The 20504-nt window shown below is 44.1% G+C and overlaps 1 protein-coding gene across 1 annotated transcript in view; it reads right to left on the bottom strand.

Annotated features, from left to right (window-relative positions):
- Window positions 1-7763: 7763 nt before the first annotated feature.
- DPY19L1 (dpy-19 like C-mannosyltransferase 1) overlaps window positions 7764-20504 on the bottom strand; it is a 220856-nt gene continuing 208115 nt past the window's right edge. The window contains exon 22 of the mRNA XM_073678263.1: window positions 7764-8908. Within this exon, the coding sequence (XP_073534364.1) occupies window positions 8755-8908 (154 nt within the window). The 3' untranslated portion in view covers window positions 7764-8754. The remainder of the gene's footprint in view (window positions 8909-20504) is intronic.

The following is a 20504-nucleotide window of genomic DNA, read 5'->3' as shown; positions in this document are numbered from 1 at the left end:
ATTTTAGTTTATTTAGTATCATATATACACACACACACACACACACACACACACAGCTCTGGCAAAAATTAAGAGAACACTGCACAGTTTTCTAAAAATCACCATCTCTACAAGTCTGACAGCCATTCCATTCCAGTGTCAGTTGAATTCCAACCAAAGTCCACCTCATTCTACTTAATGTGCTTCTGATTAGGTGATCACCTGAACCAAATCTTATATAACGAGGGACAGTATAAAAAACACTGCTGTGGTCTTCACAATCCTCTTGCAATAGGATAAGCTGGATGGCAAAACAAATGCTAGGAATAGCCCAAAAGTAATTTGAATGAAAAAATAACTTTTAACCATGCCAAAGGAGTTGAAAAGAAAAGTCTTGAGTGAGGAAAAGAAGGGCTCAATTCTGGCTTTAGTAGCAGAGGGATACAGTGAGCGTCATGTTGCCTCCATCCTTAAAATTTTGAAGACGACAGTCCACTACAACAAGGTCAAGCAGCAGACATTGGGGATAACAAAGCTACAGACCGGCAAAGGGCGAAAGCGACTCTCCACTGACTGGGATGACCGTCATCTTATTCGAATGTCGCTCAGCAACCGCAGGATGACATCAAGTGACCTACAAAAGGAATGGCAAATGGCAGCTGGGGTGAAGTGCACGGCAAGAACAGTTCGTAACAGGCTCCTAGAGGCAGGCCTCAAGTCATGTAAAGCTAGAAAAAGGCATTTCATCAATGAGAAGCAAAGGAAAGCCAGGCTGAAGTTTGCCAAAGACCATAAGGATTGGACCATAGAGGACTGGAGTAAGGTAATATTCTCTGATTAGTCTAATTTTCAGCTTTGCCCAACTCCTGGTCTTCTAATAGTTAGACAGAGACCTGGAGAGGCATACAAGCCACAGTGTCTTGCACCCACTGTGAAATTTGGTGGAGTATCGGTGATGATCTGGGATTGCTTCAGCAAGGCTGGAATTGGGCAGGTTAATCTTTGCGAAGGACGTATGAATCAAGCTGCATACAAGGTTATCCTTGAAAAACACTTGCTTCCTTCTGCTCAGGCAATGTTCCCCAACTCTGAGGACTGGTTTTTCCAGCAGGGCAATGCCCCATGCCACACAGCTAGGTCAATCAATGTGTGGATGAAGGAGCACCACATCACGACCCTGTCATGGCCAGCCCAATCTCCAGACCTGAACCCCATTGAAAACCTCTGGAATGTAATCAAGAGGAAGATGGATAGTCACAAGCCATCAAACAAAGAAGAACTGCTTACATTTTTGTGCCAGGAGTGGCATAAGGTCACCCAAAAGCAGTGTGAAAGACTGGTGGAAAGCATGCCAAGACGCATGAAAGCTGTGATTAAAAATCATGGTTATTCCACCAAATATTGATTTCTGAACTCTTCCTGAGTTAAAACATGAGTTTTGTTGTTTCTAAATGAATAAGAACTTGTTTTCTTTGCATTATTTGAGGTCTGAAAGCACTGTTTATTTTTTACTATTTTGACGATTTCTCATTTGCTGCAAATACAAAATTTTTAGCTTTGAATTTCGGAGACATGTTGTCAGTAGTTTATAGAATAAAACAACAATGTACATTTTACTCAAAAATATACCTATAAAGAGAAAAATTAGAGAAAATGAAAATTTTGCAGTGGTCTCTTAATTATTCTGCCAGAGCTGTATATATATATTCACATTCATTTAGCAGAATGGCGCACTTAAAGAGTGCAGGACATTTATAAAATTAATTTCCAAAGAGCAGTTTGAAGACACACATATGTAAATAATTAGTAAAGAATCACTAGTCAAACAAACCAGGTAGTCACCTTGAATGGCTATCTTACAGCTTTGAAAGAGTTCCTAAAGGTGCTGGGCACTTGTTGGCTGCTCTGCCTTCACACTGTAGTCAAACTGATCACAAACCATCTCAATTGGGTGAGATTGGATGATTGTGGAGGCCAAGTCATCTGAAGCAGCACTCTACCCTTCTCCACTTTTGGTTACATAACCTGGGTGCATGTTTTGGGTCAATGTCCTGTGCAACACAAATGATAGTTCCACTAAGTGCAAAACAGATAAGAAAAAAATGTTTTTGCAGGATGTGGTGGTACCTATACTGGTTAAGCGTGCCTTGAGTTTGGAATAAATCTACAGAGTCTATAGCAAAGCACCTTTACACAATCACACCTCCTCCCTCCATGCTTCATGTTGGGAATCATTCATGGTGGTTGGTACTAAATAGCTAAAATTTTGACTCATCAGGCTGCAGTATAGATTTACTGTAATCAAATGTCTAGTCCTTGTGCTGCTTAGCCCAAACAAGTTCCCTCTTCTTGTTTGTGGTCCTCAGTACTGGCTCCTTTGCAGCAATTCAACCATAAAGGCTTGCTTCTCGTAGTCTCCTCTGGACAACTGATGTTGAGATGGGTCTGTTTCTTGATGTCTGGGCATCATTTATGAGGGCTGTTTTCTGAGGTGCTTTTCAATATGGAGGTTTTTGAGGCGGATAACTCTGATGAACTTATCCGCTACAGCGGCCCTCATTAAAGCCAGTTTTATCATAGCGATGGATGTTTTTTAGGACTACGCTTGAGGATACCTTTAGGGTTCTAGTAATTTCCCAGATTGACTGACCTTCATGTCTTAAAGCAATAATAGACTGAGAATGCCATTTCTCTTTAATTATTTGAGTGCTCCTTACCATATTCTGGCTTAGAACAGTTGCAGAACAGCGCTCAGCACTGTGAGGAACTGTGTAACAATGTTGTCTGGAAAAAAAAAATGCCTGATAGTCATCAACACATTTTGAAGGACGGTGTTTTCACAAATTAACTTTGACAAAGTATACTTGGTTATTGGAAGCCATACCAGATGACTGCCTGATGAAGATGCTTGAGAGCAGCTGCTTGAGAGAAGTGGGTGTAAAACGGTCATCAGAGTAACTTTGATAAATAAAAGGTTTAATATATTTCTGGTTTGTTTCACACGTGTTTTATTTACTCCGTTTCCATATGTGTTCGGTCTTGGTTTTGCTGCCTACAATCTGAATCTACAATGTTCACATACCAATAAAAACAAGCTTTGCATTTACTGGTGGGTCCAAACTTTTGACAAGTACTGTATCTTTCATATAATGGACAACTTGCTACCTATAAGGTTATGTGCAAACGACAGCTTTTTCATGTGGATTCTGCATGAAATTCACCTAAAAAAGCGTTGCAAAAAATTAACAATGCACAGAAATGTCAAAACGATATTGCTGTGCAGAAGTTCCATCTTTTGTCACTTCTTTTAACTGCTTCAAGGTTCATTCTTCAATTTGTGAGCCGTCGATTCCATACTGTATACTTGAAAACATGGAAAAAAAAGCCACAAAAGCAGCTAAAAAGACACTAGCAAAGACGCTTCAGTTATTAACGTTATTTTTCTGAAATGTTTTCACCTGGAAAAACTTGAAGATTCCGCCGGCGTCTTAACCCCTTCAGGACCCAGCCTATTTTGACCCTAAAGACCTTGGCATTTTTGTCAATTCTGACCAGTGTCCCTTTACGAAGTAAAAACTCTGGAACACTTCAACGGATCCTAGTGATTCTGAGATTGTTTTTTCGTGACATATTGGGCTTCATGTTAGTATTAAATTTAGGTCGATAATATTTGCGTTTATTTGTGAAAAAATCAAAAATATGGGAAAAATTTTGAAAATTTTGCAATTTTCAAATTTTGAATTTTTATTCTGCTAAACTAGAGAGTGATGTGACACAAAATAGTTAATAAATAACATTTCCCACATGTCTACTTTACATCAGCACAATTTTTGAAAAAAAAAAAATTTTTGGTAGGAAGTTAGAAGGGTTCAAAGTTCATCAGCAAATTTTCTTTTTTCCAGCAAAATTTGCAAAGCCATTTTTTTTAGTGACCACATCACATTTGAAGCCCCTTTGAGGGGTGTACATGACAGAAAACACCCAAAAGTGACACCATTCCAAAAACTGCACCCCTCAAGCTACTCAAAACTACATTCAAGAAGATTATTAACCCTTCAGGTGCATCACAGGAACTAAAGCCACATGGAAGAAAAAAATGAACATTTTTATTTTTCTAACAAAAATTTTCTTTTAGCCTAAATTTTTTAATTTTCACATGGGTAACAGGATAAAATGCATCCTAAAATTTGTTGGTCAATTTCTCCTTAGTACACTGATACCTCATATGTGGTCATAAACCACTGTTTGGGCACACGGCAGGGCTCAGAAGGGAAGGAGCGCCATTTTACTTTTTGAATGGAAAATTAGCTCCAAAAGTCAAATTGCGCTCCTTCTCTTCTGAGCCCTGTCATGTGCCCAAACAGTGGTTTACGACCACATATGAGGTATCAGTGTACTCAGGAGAAATTGACCAATACATTTTAGGATGCATTTTATCCTGTTACCCATGTGAAAATTAAAAAATTTAGGCTAAAAGAAAATTTTTGTGAAAAAAAAAGTACTTTTTTGTTTTCACAGATCATTTTGTGAAGCACCTGGGGGTTCCAAGTGCTCACTATGCATCTAGATAGGTGCCTTGGGGGGTCTAGTTTCCAAAGTGGGGTCACTTGTGGGGGAGCTCCACTGTTTAGGCACATTAGCGGCTCTCCAAACGCAACATGGTGTCCGCTAACAATTTGAGCCGATTTTCCATTCAATTTGTTAGCGGACACCATGTCGCGTTTGGAAAGCCGCTGTGTGGCCAAACATTGGAGCTCCCCCACAAGTGACCCCATTTTGGAAACTAGACCCCCCAAGGCACCTATCTAGATGCACAGTGAGCACTTGGAACCCCCAGGTCATTCACAAATTAATCCGTAAAAATAAAAAAGTGTTTTTTTTTCCACTTTTTCATTTTTATGAATCAATTTGTGAAGCACCTGGGGGTTCCAAGTGCTCACTATGCATCTAGATAGGTGCCTTGGGGGGTCTAGTTTCCAAAATGGGGTCACTTGTGGGGGAGCTCCAATGTTTGGGCACACAGCGGCTCTCCAAAAGCAACATGGTGTCCGCTAACAAATTGTCGGCTCAAATTGTTAGAAGACACCATGTTGCGTTTGGAGAGCCGCTGTGTGGCCAAACATTGGAGCTCCCCCACAAGTGACCCCATTTTGGAAACTAGACCCCCCAAGGCACCTATCTAGATGCATAGTGAGCACTTGGAACCCCCAGGTCCTTCACAAATTAATCCGTAAAAATAAAAAAGTGTTTTTTTTTCCACTTTTTCATTTTTATGAATCAATTTGTGAAGCACCTGGGGGTTCCAAGTGCTCACTATGCATCTAGATAGGTGCCTTGGGGGGTCTAGTTTCCAAAATGGGGTCACTTGTTGGGGAGCTCCAATGTTTGGGCACACAGCGGCTCTCCAAAAGCAACATGGTGTCCGCTAACAAATTGTCGGCTCAAATTGTTAGAAGACACCATGTTGCGTTTGGAGAGCCGCTGTGTGGCCAAACATTGGAGCTCCCCCACAAGTGACCCCATTTTGGAAACTAGACCCCCCAAGGCACCTATCTAGATGCATAGTGAGCACTTGGAACCCCCAGGTCCTTCACAAATTAATCCGTAAAAATAAAAAAGTGTTTTTTTTTCCACTTTTTCATTTTTATGAATCAATTTGTGAAGCACCTGGGGGTTTCAAGTGCTCACTATGCATCTAGATAGGTGCCTTGGGGGGTCTAGTTTCCAAAATGGGGTCACTTGTTGGGGAGCTCCAATGTTTGGGCACACAGGGACTCTCCAAACGCAACATGGTTCCAATTTGTTAGTGGACACCATTGTGTAGTGTATGTCAGGTTGGTGTGCGGTGTGGTATATTGTAGTGTATACACCACACACACACACACACACTACAACACACACACCAACCTGACATAGCCTACTAAGCTGAGTACGCCCTAGACTGGGATGAGTGGGACGGGCGGGACATTTTGTGTGCTGTGTGCGTGTGTAAAAAAAAAAAAAAAAAAAAAAAAAAAATCGAAACTTTATTATAGTGTGAGTGTACGTGTGTGTGTGTGTGTGCTTGGTGTAACCTTCTGCAGTCACGTGTGGGGGCTGTCAGGCGTAGGGGGCTGTCAGGCGTAGGGGGCTGTCAGGCGTAGGGGGGCTGTCAGGCGTAGGGGGGCTGTCAGGCGTAGGGGGGCTGTCAGGTGTACGGGGGCTGTCAGGTGTACGGGGGGGGGCTGAAGAGATGGAGGAGCCAGCAGCTGCAGCAAGGGGGGTGATCACTGGGGCAGGAGCCGGCAGTAGCAAGGGGGGTGATCACTGGGGCAGGAGCCGGCAGCAGCAAGGGGGGTGATCACTGGGGCAGGAGCCGGCAGCAGCAAGGGGGGTGATCACTGGGGCAGGAGCCGGCAGCAGCAAGGGGGGTGATCACTGGGTTTGCGGGGGGGGGGGATGATCACTGGGATGGGGGGGTGCACACTGGGGATGGGGAGTGAACACTGGAGACAGGGGGGGTGAACACTGGGGACAGGGGGGGTGAACACTGGGGGGGTGAACACTGGGGTCAGGGGGGGTGAACACTGGGGACAGGGGGGTGAACACTGGGGACAGGGGGGGTGAACACTGGGGACAGGGGGGGTGAACACTGGGGACAGGGGGGGTGAACACTGGGGGAGGGGTGATTATTGGGAGGTGGGGGGTGATATCACTGGGACTGGGGGATGGTGGGTTTGATCACAGGAGCAGGGCATTTACACTGAGCCTGCTGCTGCTGTGATCACAGTCCACCGGCTGTCAGAAGGAGAGCAGCAGCCGGTGGATGAAGACGTGGGAGAGGGAGCAGAGGGAGCGGAGGTCGGGGTGCAGGTATGAAAGTGGAGGGGGGGTCGGGGGTGGAGGGGGGGGCAGGGTGGAGTGGAGGGGGGGTCGGGGGGGAGCGGGGGCAATACTACCTGATGCAGATCAGCGGCGGCAGCAGGCGATCAGCGGCGGCAGCAGGCGATCCACGGGGGGGCAGCTGCAGAGGGTCCACGGGGGGGCAGCAGCAGAGGGTCCACAGGAGGCAGCAGCAGAGGGTCCACAACGGCCGGCACCCGATCCATGGACGGGCAGTTGCGGCCATCATTAAAAACTCCCTCCACATCTGATTGGGGCTAGTATCCATGTGACGCTAGCCCCCCAATCAGATCTGGGGGGAGGGGGGGACAGAGGTGACACTCCCCCCAGCCAATGGCTGATGCTGTAAGCATCAGGCCATGCCCAGATTTAAATATTACACCAATTTTCATTGGTGAAATATTTAATTCATACCGATTGGCAGTTTCATTAAAAGTGAAAATGAAACAGCCAATCGGAGGGGTCCCAGGCACGGGGGGGTTAATCCACCCCCCGGGGGGTCGACTTCAGGATGTCCAGTTGCAGTAGCAACTGTGACACCTGAGCGACCCCGCTCGCAGGCGCTGCAGGGGGTCTTTCCCTCCATGTCACAGACGCTGTGACATGGGTCGGGAACGAACTGTTTTCCATGTCACAAACGGTGTGACACGGGTCGGGAAGGGGTTAAAGTTGCTGAGTGCCCATAGCCCAACTACGTAGGAAAAACCTACTATATGTAGTGTCCTTCAATTACAGGACAAATGTGTTGTTAAAAGGGCACCAGGATACTGTGCAGTGCAGCTGCTTTTGATTTAAAATTTTCACATAAACACAAAGGGATCTTATATTTGGTAATTACTAATTAAGGAACTACATTAGGATATTTTAGTCAGCAAGATATCCTAGAAAAACCTGACCAACACTGAAAGTTAAATCTCGATTTATTAATTAAAAAAAAAAAGAGAAAAAGTTATTACTGTAATACAATTTAGCCTGCAGATGAAGAAAATACAGTAACGACATCTAACAAATAAACACACTGAAAAAGGAAATGTTCAGAAATGGCTGTTATCTCTTTCAGATATGTAATTTGGAATTTGATTGCTTGCAAACTACTGGTTTTCTTTGTATTAGTCTACGGAAATGTACTGAGCCAGTGGAAATGTCAAAGGAAATGCATAACAAAATGTACTAAATAAAATACTGTATATAACAAGTTTACAAAACAATATCAAAACCAAGAAGAAAATAAAAAGTACCATTCCTCATAACATAGAAATAGCAATTTCCCCACAAAGTCCCAGTTTACAGTGGTTATAGTGGACGGCCTTTGAGGAAAATTGGTATGTGCCGATAAGTGTGGTTCGAACATGACATAAGCTTGCGTGGCGTGGCCCTATGTATGAATTATTCATACTCAAATCGGCCCTGAAGGTTGCACTTCTTATGGATCTTCCATTTTGGCACTATAGCAGACACCACCTTCCCACAGCACCGGTCATGAAACCGAATCCGCACCGATCAATAAAAAGTGTAGTATAATAAAATACACCTACATAAAACACTGCTAGAACAGAACACCAATTACTAATACATAAATATACATATTTCATATTCTCTTTGGTGCTTTGACTGAAAAATTGTTTAGTAACAGAAACTTCTGCCAAATGAAAAGCATTTTAAGGCAGTTTTTGTAGGTCTTTTGTTCTCTTCATTCACTCGCAGCTTTAGCAATACTGAACAAAAAGATTGCAGCTCTCCATAGAAGAATGTAATGTGTTTTTCAATTTTCTTAGCAATAAAGATTTGCATAGCATTGTGTATGTTACAAAATCTCAGACTGCAAACATCTGGTTTATATCAGAATTAAAAACATATTTATCTGATATGAAATGGAATTTTTTTTTTTGTAACCTAAATGGAAACTTTTAAAACTTTGTAAACGTTGTTTTCAAATAAAGTGACAAAGTGAGGCAATGATTCCTTGGCCAAAATAGAACATAAGGGGCTCTTCCCAACATTAGAAGGATCCTCTATATCCCAGATCTCTGACATGGTGCAACCAGTTCTGAAAAATACAAAAAAAAATAATAATCAATTGAGGATAAATTGTCAGGAAATCTTAAACTTCTCCCTTCTCCACCAACAAATATACCAGAAGGTGTTAGCATTTTTTGAAACCATATGCTTTGGCTTTGAACGCAATTTACAGCTTATTTATATTATAAAGTTTTTATATAAAGTATTTTACTTAAAGGGAATCGGTCAGTAACTTTTTCCTATGTACTCTGACAGCACATTGAGGTAGGGACAGAGATCCTGATTCCAGTGATGTATCACTTCGTATACTTAGTGCAGCAGTTATGATAGAGTTGCAGTTTTCTCTCCTGCAGATCTAGAAGAACTCAGTTATAGATTTGTGTATAATCCTGCCCACATCACAGCTTTCTGTGAGAATTGTACAGTGACAGAGAGCTGCTAATCCGTGCCGGGGGCGTGGCTGGACTATTCTGCACGTGCAACGTGGTGCTGTAATGAAAATCTCCTGCTAATAAAACACTGATTGCATTGAGACAGCCAAACACAGCTCAGTAAGTGACACATCGCTGTAATCAGGGACTCCCATATTATGTGCTCTCAGGTTATAAAGCAAAAACCTGCTGACAGATTCCCTTCAACTATGACTGACGGTGATTTTTAGCCAAAAGACATCAATAGGGTTTTCCCATTAATGTTAGAAAGGCTAAATTAATCCAAGAATTGGAACATATTTTGGTTGTGTTTCAAAGTTATATTCTTTCAGGTTCTCCATGTGTTTTCTTTGTCTATTTGGTTGTGTGGATAATGTCCACCTGTGGCAATAATTTTTCGAGGTCACCCGTGTACAGTTCTCTTTCTTAGGCCATTACAGATGACACTTACTGTCTGAACTGTGCATGACTATACACTAGTATATGTCATTGCATCCACTATACCATTGCAAAACGGAGCAGGGGAACTGTGGGTGGGTTACATTACTTACAATGTTGTGTCATGTGGCTGAATGTTTGGCAGAGCACAGTGTGGGAGAGCAGGAAAAACAAATTATAATGGGGAAGTCAGGTCAACCCAAGGAAGAAAAATGCAAAAATGTAAGTTTACTGCCTAAAAATGGCCCCATTTTTAATAATTTCAGGGACACCTTATGGAAAATGGCAAAAACTTTATAGGGAAAATAGAAACATGTAGCAAAATTACTTCCCAAGGAATGTAATGAAATACACATGCGGGAAAACATTACAATAAATATAACCAACTGCAGGAAAATAATACTGGCTCTGCATTCTGTGCCTTCTCCTATGGATATAATATAGGGTTAACTCCAAGGTGAATCAAGCCTCAAAGGGGACCTGTCACCACTTCAAAATTGACCACTTTTTGCTTACTTTATTCTCACTGCTCCCCTGAGTATTCTGTTTTTGTTTGTTTTTTTAAACCTGGTAAATATGGTTCCAGAGTTATGGGCCATTTAATTTAACACCAATTTCTGTGGTCTTTACAAATGGGAGTTGCTTGTAGGGTAATAATTAGTGTTGAGCGATACCTTCCGATATCAGGAAATATCGGATCGGATTGGATCAGGCCGATACCCAAAAAGTATCGGATATCGCCGATTCCGATACCGGAAACCAATGCAAGTCAATGGGACACAAATATTGGACTGAAAATAAACCCTTTCTTTCCTTGTAGGTTAGTTCTACATGAAGGAAAACAACTAACAATAATGTAGAATGTATTGGGGGAGGTGGTTGCCCAAATCGATGGGAACAGTGCTCACAGTGAAACATGAAAAGCCGGCAATTCAGCAGCGGCATACACCGGTACCCGACAATTTAGAACAGACAGAATAGAGCTTCACACATAGATTAGATAGATAGAAACATGTCAGTCACACATATAAGAAGCACAGTGACAGTGTTGCTTACTGTACTTGTCATTTAGTGTAAAGGATTTATTTAAAAAAATATTAGTGTTTTCATGCACCGTCTCTTTAAAAAAGCCGGCCGGCAATTCAGCAGCGGTACTTGACAATTTGTAACAGGAAGAATAGAGCATCACACATAGATTAGATAGATAGAAACATGTCAGTCACATATATATGAAGTACAGTGACAGTGTTGGTTACTGTACTTGTCATTTAGTGTTAAAATAAAGGATTTATTAAAAAAAAAAATTGGCGTGGGGTTCCCCGTAATTTTAGTCTCTAGCTGAGGTTAAGCAGACAGCTGGGGCAGATGTTTGAAGCCTGGGAAGAGGGTAATACCCACGGAGCTTCCCAGGCTACTAATATCAGCCCCCAGCTGAATACCTAGCCTTTACTAGCTATTAAAATGGGGGACCCCCCCCAAAAAAATGACGTGGGGTCCCCCTATTTTAATAGCTAGCAAAGGCTAGGCAGACAGCTGGGGGCTGATATTAATAGCCCAGGAAGTGTGATATGAATATTGGCCCCCTCCCAGGCTAGAAACACCAGCCGTCAGCCGCCCCAGAAATGGGGCATCCATAGGATGCGCCAATTCTGGCACTTAGCCTCGCTCTTCCCACTGCCCTGTAGCGGCGGCAGTGGGGTAATAGGGTTGGGGTTGATGTCAGCTTATAATGCCAGCTGACATCAAGCCCAGGTTAGTAATGGAGAGGCGTCTATAAGACACCCCCATTACTAACCCCATAGTCAAAGTTTAAAAAAAACATAAACACCCAGAATAAAATCCTTTAATTGAAATAAAGACACAATTCTTTATTGTTCTAAATTAAACCATACTTACCATCACGCCCATTCCAGCTGAAGCCAACGATCTCCTGCAGTAAAAGAAAAATAATAAAGCAACATCATCCTTACCTTTCCATGGTTCCCAGGACAGCTCCAGCTCTGCTACATCAAGATGACAGGCTAAATCGCAGCCGAAAGCTGCCATCCAGCCTGTCATCCCGCGGACACTGAGAAGCGCAGGCATGCTTGCGCTCCTCAGTGTCTGGCTGTGACGGCATCCAGATGAGCCGACAATGAACTCAGCTCACCTCATGCACGTCACTGACAGCGTGGGAGAATTCTCCTGCGCATGCGGTGAGCGTGAGAGACTCGGCTCATGGGGATGCCGTCACAGCCTGACACTGAGGAGCGCAAGCATGCCTGCGCTTCTCAGTGTCTGTGCGATGACAGGCTGGATGGCAGCTTTCTGCTGCGTTCCAGGCTGTCATCTCGATGTAGCAGAGCTGGAGCTGTCCTGGGAACCATCGAAAGGTAAGGATGATGTTGCTTTATTATTTTTCTTTTATCGCAGGAGATCGTTGGCTTCAGCTGGAATGGGCGTGATGGTAAGTATGGTTTAATTTAGAACAATAAAGAATTGTGTCTTTATTTCAATTAAAGGACTTTATTCTGGGTGTTGTGTTTTTTTCTTTTAAATACTTTACTAGAAATTCACGGCGGTCATGTATAATATTGGCGTGACCCCATGAATTTCGGGCTTAGGGCCAGCTGATAATGCCAAGCTGACCCTAACTCCTTTATTACCCAGTGAGCCAATGCACCAGGGCCCTGGATGAGTTGGGTACAGCGCCAGAAGATGGCGCTTCTATGAAAGCGCCATTTTCCGGGGTGGCTGCGGACTGCAATTTGCAGCGGGTGGGGTCCCAGAAAGCTTGGGCCTCCCTGCGCTGCAGATTCCAGCCCCCAGCTGCCTAGTTGTACCTGGCTGGACACAAAAATAGGGCGAAGCCCCACGTATTTTTTTTTAAAAATTATTTCATGAAATAATTAAGAAAAAAAGGGCTACCCTATATTGTTGTGTCCGGCCAGGTACAAATAGGCAGCTGGTGGTTGGGGGCAGCCCGTTCCTGCCTGCTGTACCTGGCTGGACACAAATATAGTGCGAAGCCCCATGTCAATTTTTTTTTTTTAATTATTTCATGAATTTCCTGAAATAATTTAAAAAAAATTGACGTGGGGCTTTGCCCTATTTTTGTGTCCAGCCAGGTACAACTAGGCAGCTGGGGGCTGGAATCTGCAGCGCAGGGAGGCCCAAGCTTTCTGGGGCCCCCCCCCCTGCAAATTGCAGTCCGCAGCCACCCCGTAAAATGGAGCGTTCATAGAAGTGCCATCTTCTGGCGCTGTACCCAACTCATCCAGGGCCCTGGTGCGGTGGCTCACTGGGTAATAAAAGGGTTAGGGCCAGCTTGGTATTATCAGCTGGCCCTAAGCCCGAAATTCATGGGGTCACGCCAATATTAGACAAGACCGCCATGAATTTCTAGTAAAGTATTTAAAAAAAACACAACACCCAGAATAAAGTCTTTTAATTGAAATAAACACACAATTCTTTATTGTTCTAAATTAAACTCTACTTACCGTCACGCCCATTCCAGCTGATGCCAACGGTCTCCTGCAATAAAAGTAAAATAATAAAGCAACCTCATCCTTACCTTTCCATGGTTCCCAGGACAGCTTCAGCTCTGCTACATTCACATGACAGGCTGGATCGCAGCAGAAAGCTGCCATCCAGCCTGTCATCCCGCAGACACTGAGAAGCGCAGGCATGCTTGCGCTCCTCAGTGTCAGGCTGAGACGGCATCCAGATGAGCCGAGTCTCTCACACTCACCGCATGCGCAGGAGAATTCTCCCACGCTGTCAGTGATGTGCATGAGGTGAGCTGAGTTCATTGTCTGCTCATCGGGATGCCGTCACAGCCAGACACTGAGGAGCGCAAGCATGCCTGCGCTTCTCAGTGTCTGCGGGATGACAGGCTGGATGGCAGCTTTCTGCTGCGATCCAGCCTGTCATGTGAATGTAGCAGAGCTGAAGCTGTCCTGGGAACCATGGAAAGGTAAGGATGATGTTGCTTTATTATTTTACTTTTATTGCAGGAGATCGTTGGCTTCAGCTGGAATGGGCGTGACGGTAAGTAGAGTTTAATTTAGAACAATAAAGAATTGTGTGTTTATTTCAATTAAAAGACTTTATTCTGGGTGTTGTGTTTTTTTTAAATACTTTACTAGAAATTCATGGCGGTCATGTCTAATATTGGCGTGACCCCATGAATTTCGGGCTTAGGGCCAGCGGATAATACAAAGTTGGCCCTAACCCCTTTATTACCCAGTGAGCCACCGCACCAGGGCCCTGGATGAGCTGGATATAGCACCAGAAGATGGCGATTCTATGAACGCAACATTTTCTGGGGTGGCTGCGGACTGCAGTTCGCAGCAGGGGGGCCCACAAAGCTTGGGCCACCCTTCGCTGTGGATTCCAGCCCCCAGCTGCTTAGTTGTACCTGGCTGGACACAAAAATAGGGTGAAGCCCCACGTATTTTTTTTTTTTTTAAACTTATTTCATGAAATTCATGAAATAATAAAAAAAAAGGGCTTCCCTATATTGTTGTGTCCGGCCAGGTACAAATAGGCAGCTGGGAGTTGGGGGCAGCCCGTTCCTGGATGCTGTACCTGGCTGGCATAAAAAAATATGGCAAAGCCCACGTCAAAATTTTTGGGAAAAATTAATTAAAAAATAAATAATAATTTAGGGACTGCATCTTTATTAACCCCTCAAGTGTCATTTAGTGTTAAAATAAAGGATTTATTAAAAAAAAAATTGGCGTGGGATCCCCCATAATTTTAGTCTCTAGCAGAGGTTAAGCAGAAGGCTGGGGAAGATGTTTGAAGCCTTGGAAGGGGGTAATACCCACGGAGCTTCCCAGGCTACTAATATCAGCCCCCCGCTGAATACCTAGCCTTTACTAGCTATTAAAATGGGAGACCCCCCAAAAAAATGATGTGGGGTCCCCCCTATTTTAATAGCTAGCAAAGGCTAGGCAGACAGCTGGGGGCTGATATTAATAGCCCAGGAAGGGTGCCATGAATATTGGCCCCCTCCCAGGCTAGAAACACCAGCCGTCAGCCGCCCCAGAAATGGCGCATCCATAGGATGCGGCAATTCTGGCATTAGCCTCGCTCTTCCACGCTGCCCTGGTGCGGTGGCAGGGGGAAATAGGGTTGGGGTTCATGTCAGCGCCAGCTGCCATGAAGCCCAGGTTAGTAACGATGGGCGTCTATAAGACACCCCCATTACTAACCTACAAAGTGTTAAAAAGAAAAAACACACGCTACACCCAGAAAAAAATAATTTATTTGAAATAAAACACACCATTTTATTTAATTCTTAGTTTACCAAAAAATAATAGTTACCTGTCCACGTTCCTGCGCTGATCTCCCATGCACAGCTGTCACATCTGGAGATGGTGACAGCTGTGCATGGCTGCTGTAAGCTCACGCTGCCGGGAACATGTCCGCTCCCGGCAGCGTGAGCCCTGACTGAGGTCACCGGAGTGCATTCAGTCAGTGCAGCTCCGGAGACCTCCTTTACGGCCCTGCTGTACCGTGGGAATTTCTCACGGTACAGCAGGGCCGTAAAGGAGCTGACCGGAGCAGCGCTGCCTGAACTCCGGCGAACCCGCTTATGCAATGACGGGGCTGCTTTACGGCCCCGTCATTATAGCGGCGGCAGCGGTTCAGAGAAGTCACATTCTATGTGGCTGCTCTAAACTGGAGATCTTCGTGGGACACTCGTGGACTACTACAGAGGGGTAAGGATAAGGTTGTGGTTTATTATTTTATATTTTATTACAGGAGATCGATGGCTTCGGGGAATTAGGTGTCTAGGTGAGTATAGGTGTAGTTTTTTATTTTTTACTTTATTTTAGGTGGCGATCGGCAGGGACAGGTAATGTATAAACTAATTTATTTTAGGTAACCACTGGCCACCAATGAAATGTATTTAAAATTTATTGGGGACCAAAAACAAAAACAAAAATATGGGGGCCTAAAAAACACGCATAGGGGCAAAAATAACACATGGGGCAGTTTAAATAGCAGGATCAGGCTGATGGGAACTACTGCTCCCATCGAGCTGATCCTGCTGGCACGAGTGGACGGGGGGACAGACATAGGCCGATGGGAGTAGTAGTGTCACATCGGCCTATGTCTGCCTGCACGCACACACCCGCAGACATCGCACAGACACCCGCGTACACCAATCATGACGGGTCTGATGGTCTGCGAGCTGTGGCTGACCTGTGCGGCTGTGGGAAAGTTCATGTGAGTTCATGCAATGCAGTCAAGCATGAACTCACATGAACCCTCTGAGGGCACCGCGGCGACTTCAAATGAACAGCTGATCAGCATCACTTGATACCTCAGCTGTTCATTTGAAATAACCGGCGGGAAAGCGCAGCACAGAACGGGAAAGCCCGCGGTGAAGTCTTTTCACTGCTGGCTTCCCCGCCCAGGTCCTTCGCTCCCCGCTCCTTGGTGCTGTGCTCCCCGCCCGGTCCTAACTTACGATCGGGATGGGAGGTGGCGAGGGGAGCGGAGGATCGGGCTGGGAGGCTGCGGGGAATCAGTATGGGGCTGTGTGATTGTTTAAAAGCCGGCAACTTTTTACCGCCCGCGGCTTTTAAACAATCAGGAGAATTCTCTCACTCTGGGATGGCATTCTGATGACCGGCTGGATCGCAGCTGAGCGCTGCCATCCAGCTTGTCATCCTTCAGAGACACTGCAGAGCGCAGGCATTATAGGAACTTCCGATTCCGGTATTCGATATTGTAAAAATATCGTAACTCCGATACCCGATATTGCAGTATCGGAATGCTCAACACTAGTAATAATGCAAAGCAACCTAAAGACATTCCCCCAAAGAATCCTACGAGCTACGCCCCCTTGGTAAACGCCATAAAATTGCCACAAAATAAAAATGCCTATATCTATAGAACCATATAGTGGATTTTAAAAACATGAAGCAACAGCAACAAAAACAGACTCAACGCAGCAGAGGGAATAAAATAATAGCAAAAAGGGGGCATATTTTAAGCCGGTTACAGGTCCCCTTTAAAGTGCATTCTTTATTGAAAATATGCATGCTTCAGAGCTTAAAGCGTGTGATAAAGATGGCGCCTGTGATATCATTCAAACTGAGCTAAAGACTATCTAAACTGTCAAGAAGAGCGGCCTTTGTAAGAGCACATACCCCTCTCCGCTGAGTAGCAGCGTTGACATGAAACGGATTAATTTTTCACTGACCAAGCACAAGGGGGAGGGTTTCTCAAACTTCTGTGCTCAAGAAAAGGGGTATACGTGCACAATCATTGAAAAGATTTATTCCGTCTCCGTATCTCAGCTGTCAAAGGAGTTGCTGTCATAAGCCTGTATACATCTCTCAGCCGAGGATCAGCACTGACATGAGACGGAATAAATCTTTTCACCGACAGAGCATGTATATCCCTTTTGCTAAGCAGTGAAGCTGGAGAAACCATTCCCTTCCCCTTGTGCTCAGTCAGTGAAAAAATGTAATCCATCTCACTTCAGCGCTGCTCCACGGCTGAGAGGGGTATGTGTGCTTAGGACAGTTGTATCTCCTGCTCTGCTTCTTCAGTGTGCAGCTGTCCTTACACATGACTAGGATGGTTGCACTTTTAATATCACAGGTACCATGTTTATAACATTCTCTGAAACCCCCTTGAAATCTCCTTGTGTTAACCGCTTCTCCACTATCTGTACAAATATTGTGACTTGCATTTTATAAAGTGTAATCTTTACACGAACTCTAAAATCACTTAAAGGAAACCTGTCATCAGTATTTAGCCCTATCAACTAAAGGCATGACTATAATGGCGCTGTGATAGTGATTAATCTGATACCTGAAGTAAAGGGATCCGCTCAGTGGCTGTTGAATACTCACCTTATGAAGTTTTCAGAAAATGACGTCTTATGTGCTCCAGTATGCTTCGCGGTGGGACGTGTGGGCAGGGTCTTGTCCACCCAACACCAGCCACCTCTATTTCTTGTGCAAGTCACTGATTATTCACTGACTTGCCTCATCTTTAAAATTCAATGCCGCCATCACTGTGCGGGAGGTGCCGTGCAGGACTTCAATACAATGGCACTGGAGGCAGCGCATGCGCAGATTGAGTTCTCAGCTCAGTTCAGAGCCGGAATCTCGATCTGCGCATGTGCCGCCTCCAGCGCCATTGTATTGAAGTCCTGACCGCAGGACGCTGGCTCTTACTGTGCAAGAGCCTCCCACACAATGATGGCGGTGGTGCCGAATTTTAAAAAGGAGGTCGGTCACTGAATAATTAGTGATCTGCACAAGAAACAGAAGAAGCTGGTGGGGGTGCGGCGAACGAGAAGAAGACCCTGCCCCCAGCGGATCCCTTCATATCAGTTATCATATTAAGCACCATCACAGCGCAATTATAGCCATGCCTTTAGTTTAAAGGGCTAAATCCTGCTGACCGGTTTCCTTTAAATCATCCAACTTAAATAGGGTAAGTAACTGTGAACAAGTGAAAAATCCTGAATACAATCTATGAATTTCAATTATAAAAATTACTGAAATTTTAAAGATTAAAAAAAATGTAATTATTGTCACAAGCCAAACCTTTAATGTAGTTTACATATTTAAATACATTACAGCACAGTACAACTTGTTCCTTCAATGATCCTAAAAAATACTCTACATATTTTCCAGCTAAATGTATTTGGGTCTGATTTCACACTAGATGCAGTGTTGAACATGGCCCTCGCATCCTATACACGAAGACATTTTACAAGCAGAGTGTTCATAATGTAAACCTGTTAGCTAATTCATGCTGCCAAAACCTTGGCTCCTGCATTATAAGCATTCATGATGTACTCTGAAAAGTGGTGATCTTTTATAGAAAAAACAGTTGAAAGAGCAGTCATGGTCAAGATAAGGTGATTAATGCAAGATATGTCCCTGCACTCTTCTCCCTACACGCTCAACAAGGCTAATAGATCTCTCTCTGTGTGAACATGTGTGAAAATTGTCTCTTCGGAGAGGAAGAGGACTATAACTCTAGTGCCACCTATAGAAAGTAACAATCCTAAAAGTCAATATAGACTGTCTAAAAATCTCAAATTTGCGGACCCTGTGTTTTGGGGTACTGCCCCTCGTCAGTGCAAAGTGTGAGATCTGGTTTGGCTGGAGGAGAGGCGTCTGACCGGGATCCAAAGGGTAACGTTTCTCCTTGCGGAGAGTAACATGTCAAGCCAGAAATGCCGAGGTGAGGAGACTTTTAAGCCACAATGCTCTTCTGGGAAATACGCAAATTATCTCTTCAGAGCAGAAGAGGCCTAGAACTCTATTGCCACCTATGGGAAGTAGCAATCCTAAAAGTCAGTATCAACTCTCTAACGAGCCTTGTTACTTGACTTAGGATTAAAGCCGAAACCAAAATCTCAATTTGCAGACACTGTTTTGGGGTACTGCCAACTGTAAGTGCAAAGTGTGAGATCTGGTTTGGTTGGGTGAAAGGTGTCTGACCGGAATCCAAGGGGTAACGTTTCTAGAGTTCTGGTCCTCTTCCTCTCTAAAGAGACAATTTGCATATTTCCCAGAGGAGCATTGCGGCTTTAAAAGTCTCTTCCCCGTGACATGCTTAACATGTCGCGCTCTGCAAGGAGAAATGTTACCCCTTAGATACCGTCTGATGCCTCTCACCCAGCCAAACCAGAACTCACACTTTGCACTGACGAGGGGCAAACATATACACTACAAAAATATTACATTATTATCGTACAAGGTGAACAATGTAAAAAAAAAAAAAAAATACAAATGCCAGAATTGCTGTTTTTGCCCCATAACTCACCCCACACGCAGCCTTATCAGTAAAAATTAACCTAAATTATGGGTCTCAGAACGAAACATTTCTCAAAAGTAGTAAAACATAATAAACCTTATATAAATTTGGAATCTTCGTAATCATACTGACACACAACTAAGGTAACATTACTTGTATTGTACAGTGACCACCCCAAAAAAAAATCTAAGCAACAATGCCAAAAAGTGGAAAATGAAAAATGGCTGCTGCAGGATTGAGTTAGGCTATGTGCCCACGATGCAGAGATGCTGCATATTTTTTACGCTTCTCCCTGGCAGGAAAAACGCATGCGTTTTTTTACATGCGTTTTTCCTGCCAGGTAGAAGCGTTTGTCAAGCGTCTTTGCATGCATTTCTGCATGCGGGTTATCAAGCGCTATTCCAGGCGATTTTAGCATCACTTGGAAAAGTGCTTGACAACTTGTTCACACTATATAAATCCGTGCAACCGGCATGGATTTATAGTAGTGTGACCAAGTTAGTTAAAAAAAAAAGAATACGAATGGCTCAATGACGTCACCGCAGGTCCTTCACAACAGCGCGAGCAATGAAAGACACCGGAGGGAGCAGACAAAACACGGGGAGGACAATGGAAGGTGAGTATAAACTTTATTTTTTATTTTAAATTCTTTTTTTTACAGTTTCTATGGTACCCGGGTCTGGATGAGAGTCTCCTCTCCTCCAGACTTGGGTACCATCCGCACATAGAAATGCATAATATCCGTGTGTACAAATGTACTGACACGGATATTATGCGTTTCAATACAAGTCAATACGCTGCGTGTCCGCAAAATTAATGGACATGCTGCGGATTTTTGAGCGCAGCATAAATGCTGCAGAAAAATCCGCAGAATTGGCATTGACATTGCGGCTTGTCATTGGGGACCATGGGGGGCGGATTACCAAGCGTTTCCCAAGCGTTTATGCTGCGGAAATTCCGCAGCATAAACGC

Source organism: Phyllobates terribilis, unplaced genomic scaffold (genome assembly GCF_046119375.1).
Source record: "Phyllobates terribilis strain yellow unplaced genomic scaffold, ASM4611937v1 Scaffold_4__5_contigs__length_816908805, whole genome shotgun sequence".
Taxonomy (NCBI): domain Eukaryota; kingdom Metazoa; phylum Chordata; class Amphibia; order Anura; family Dendrobatidae; genus Phyllobates; species Phyllobates terribilis.
Note: the sequence above shows the minus strand (reverse complement) of the source record. Positions and strands in the feature narration are given on the sequence as shown.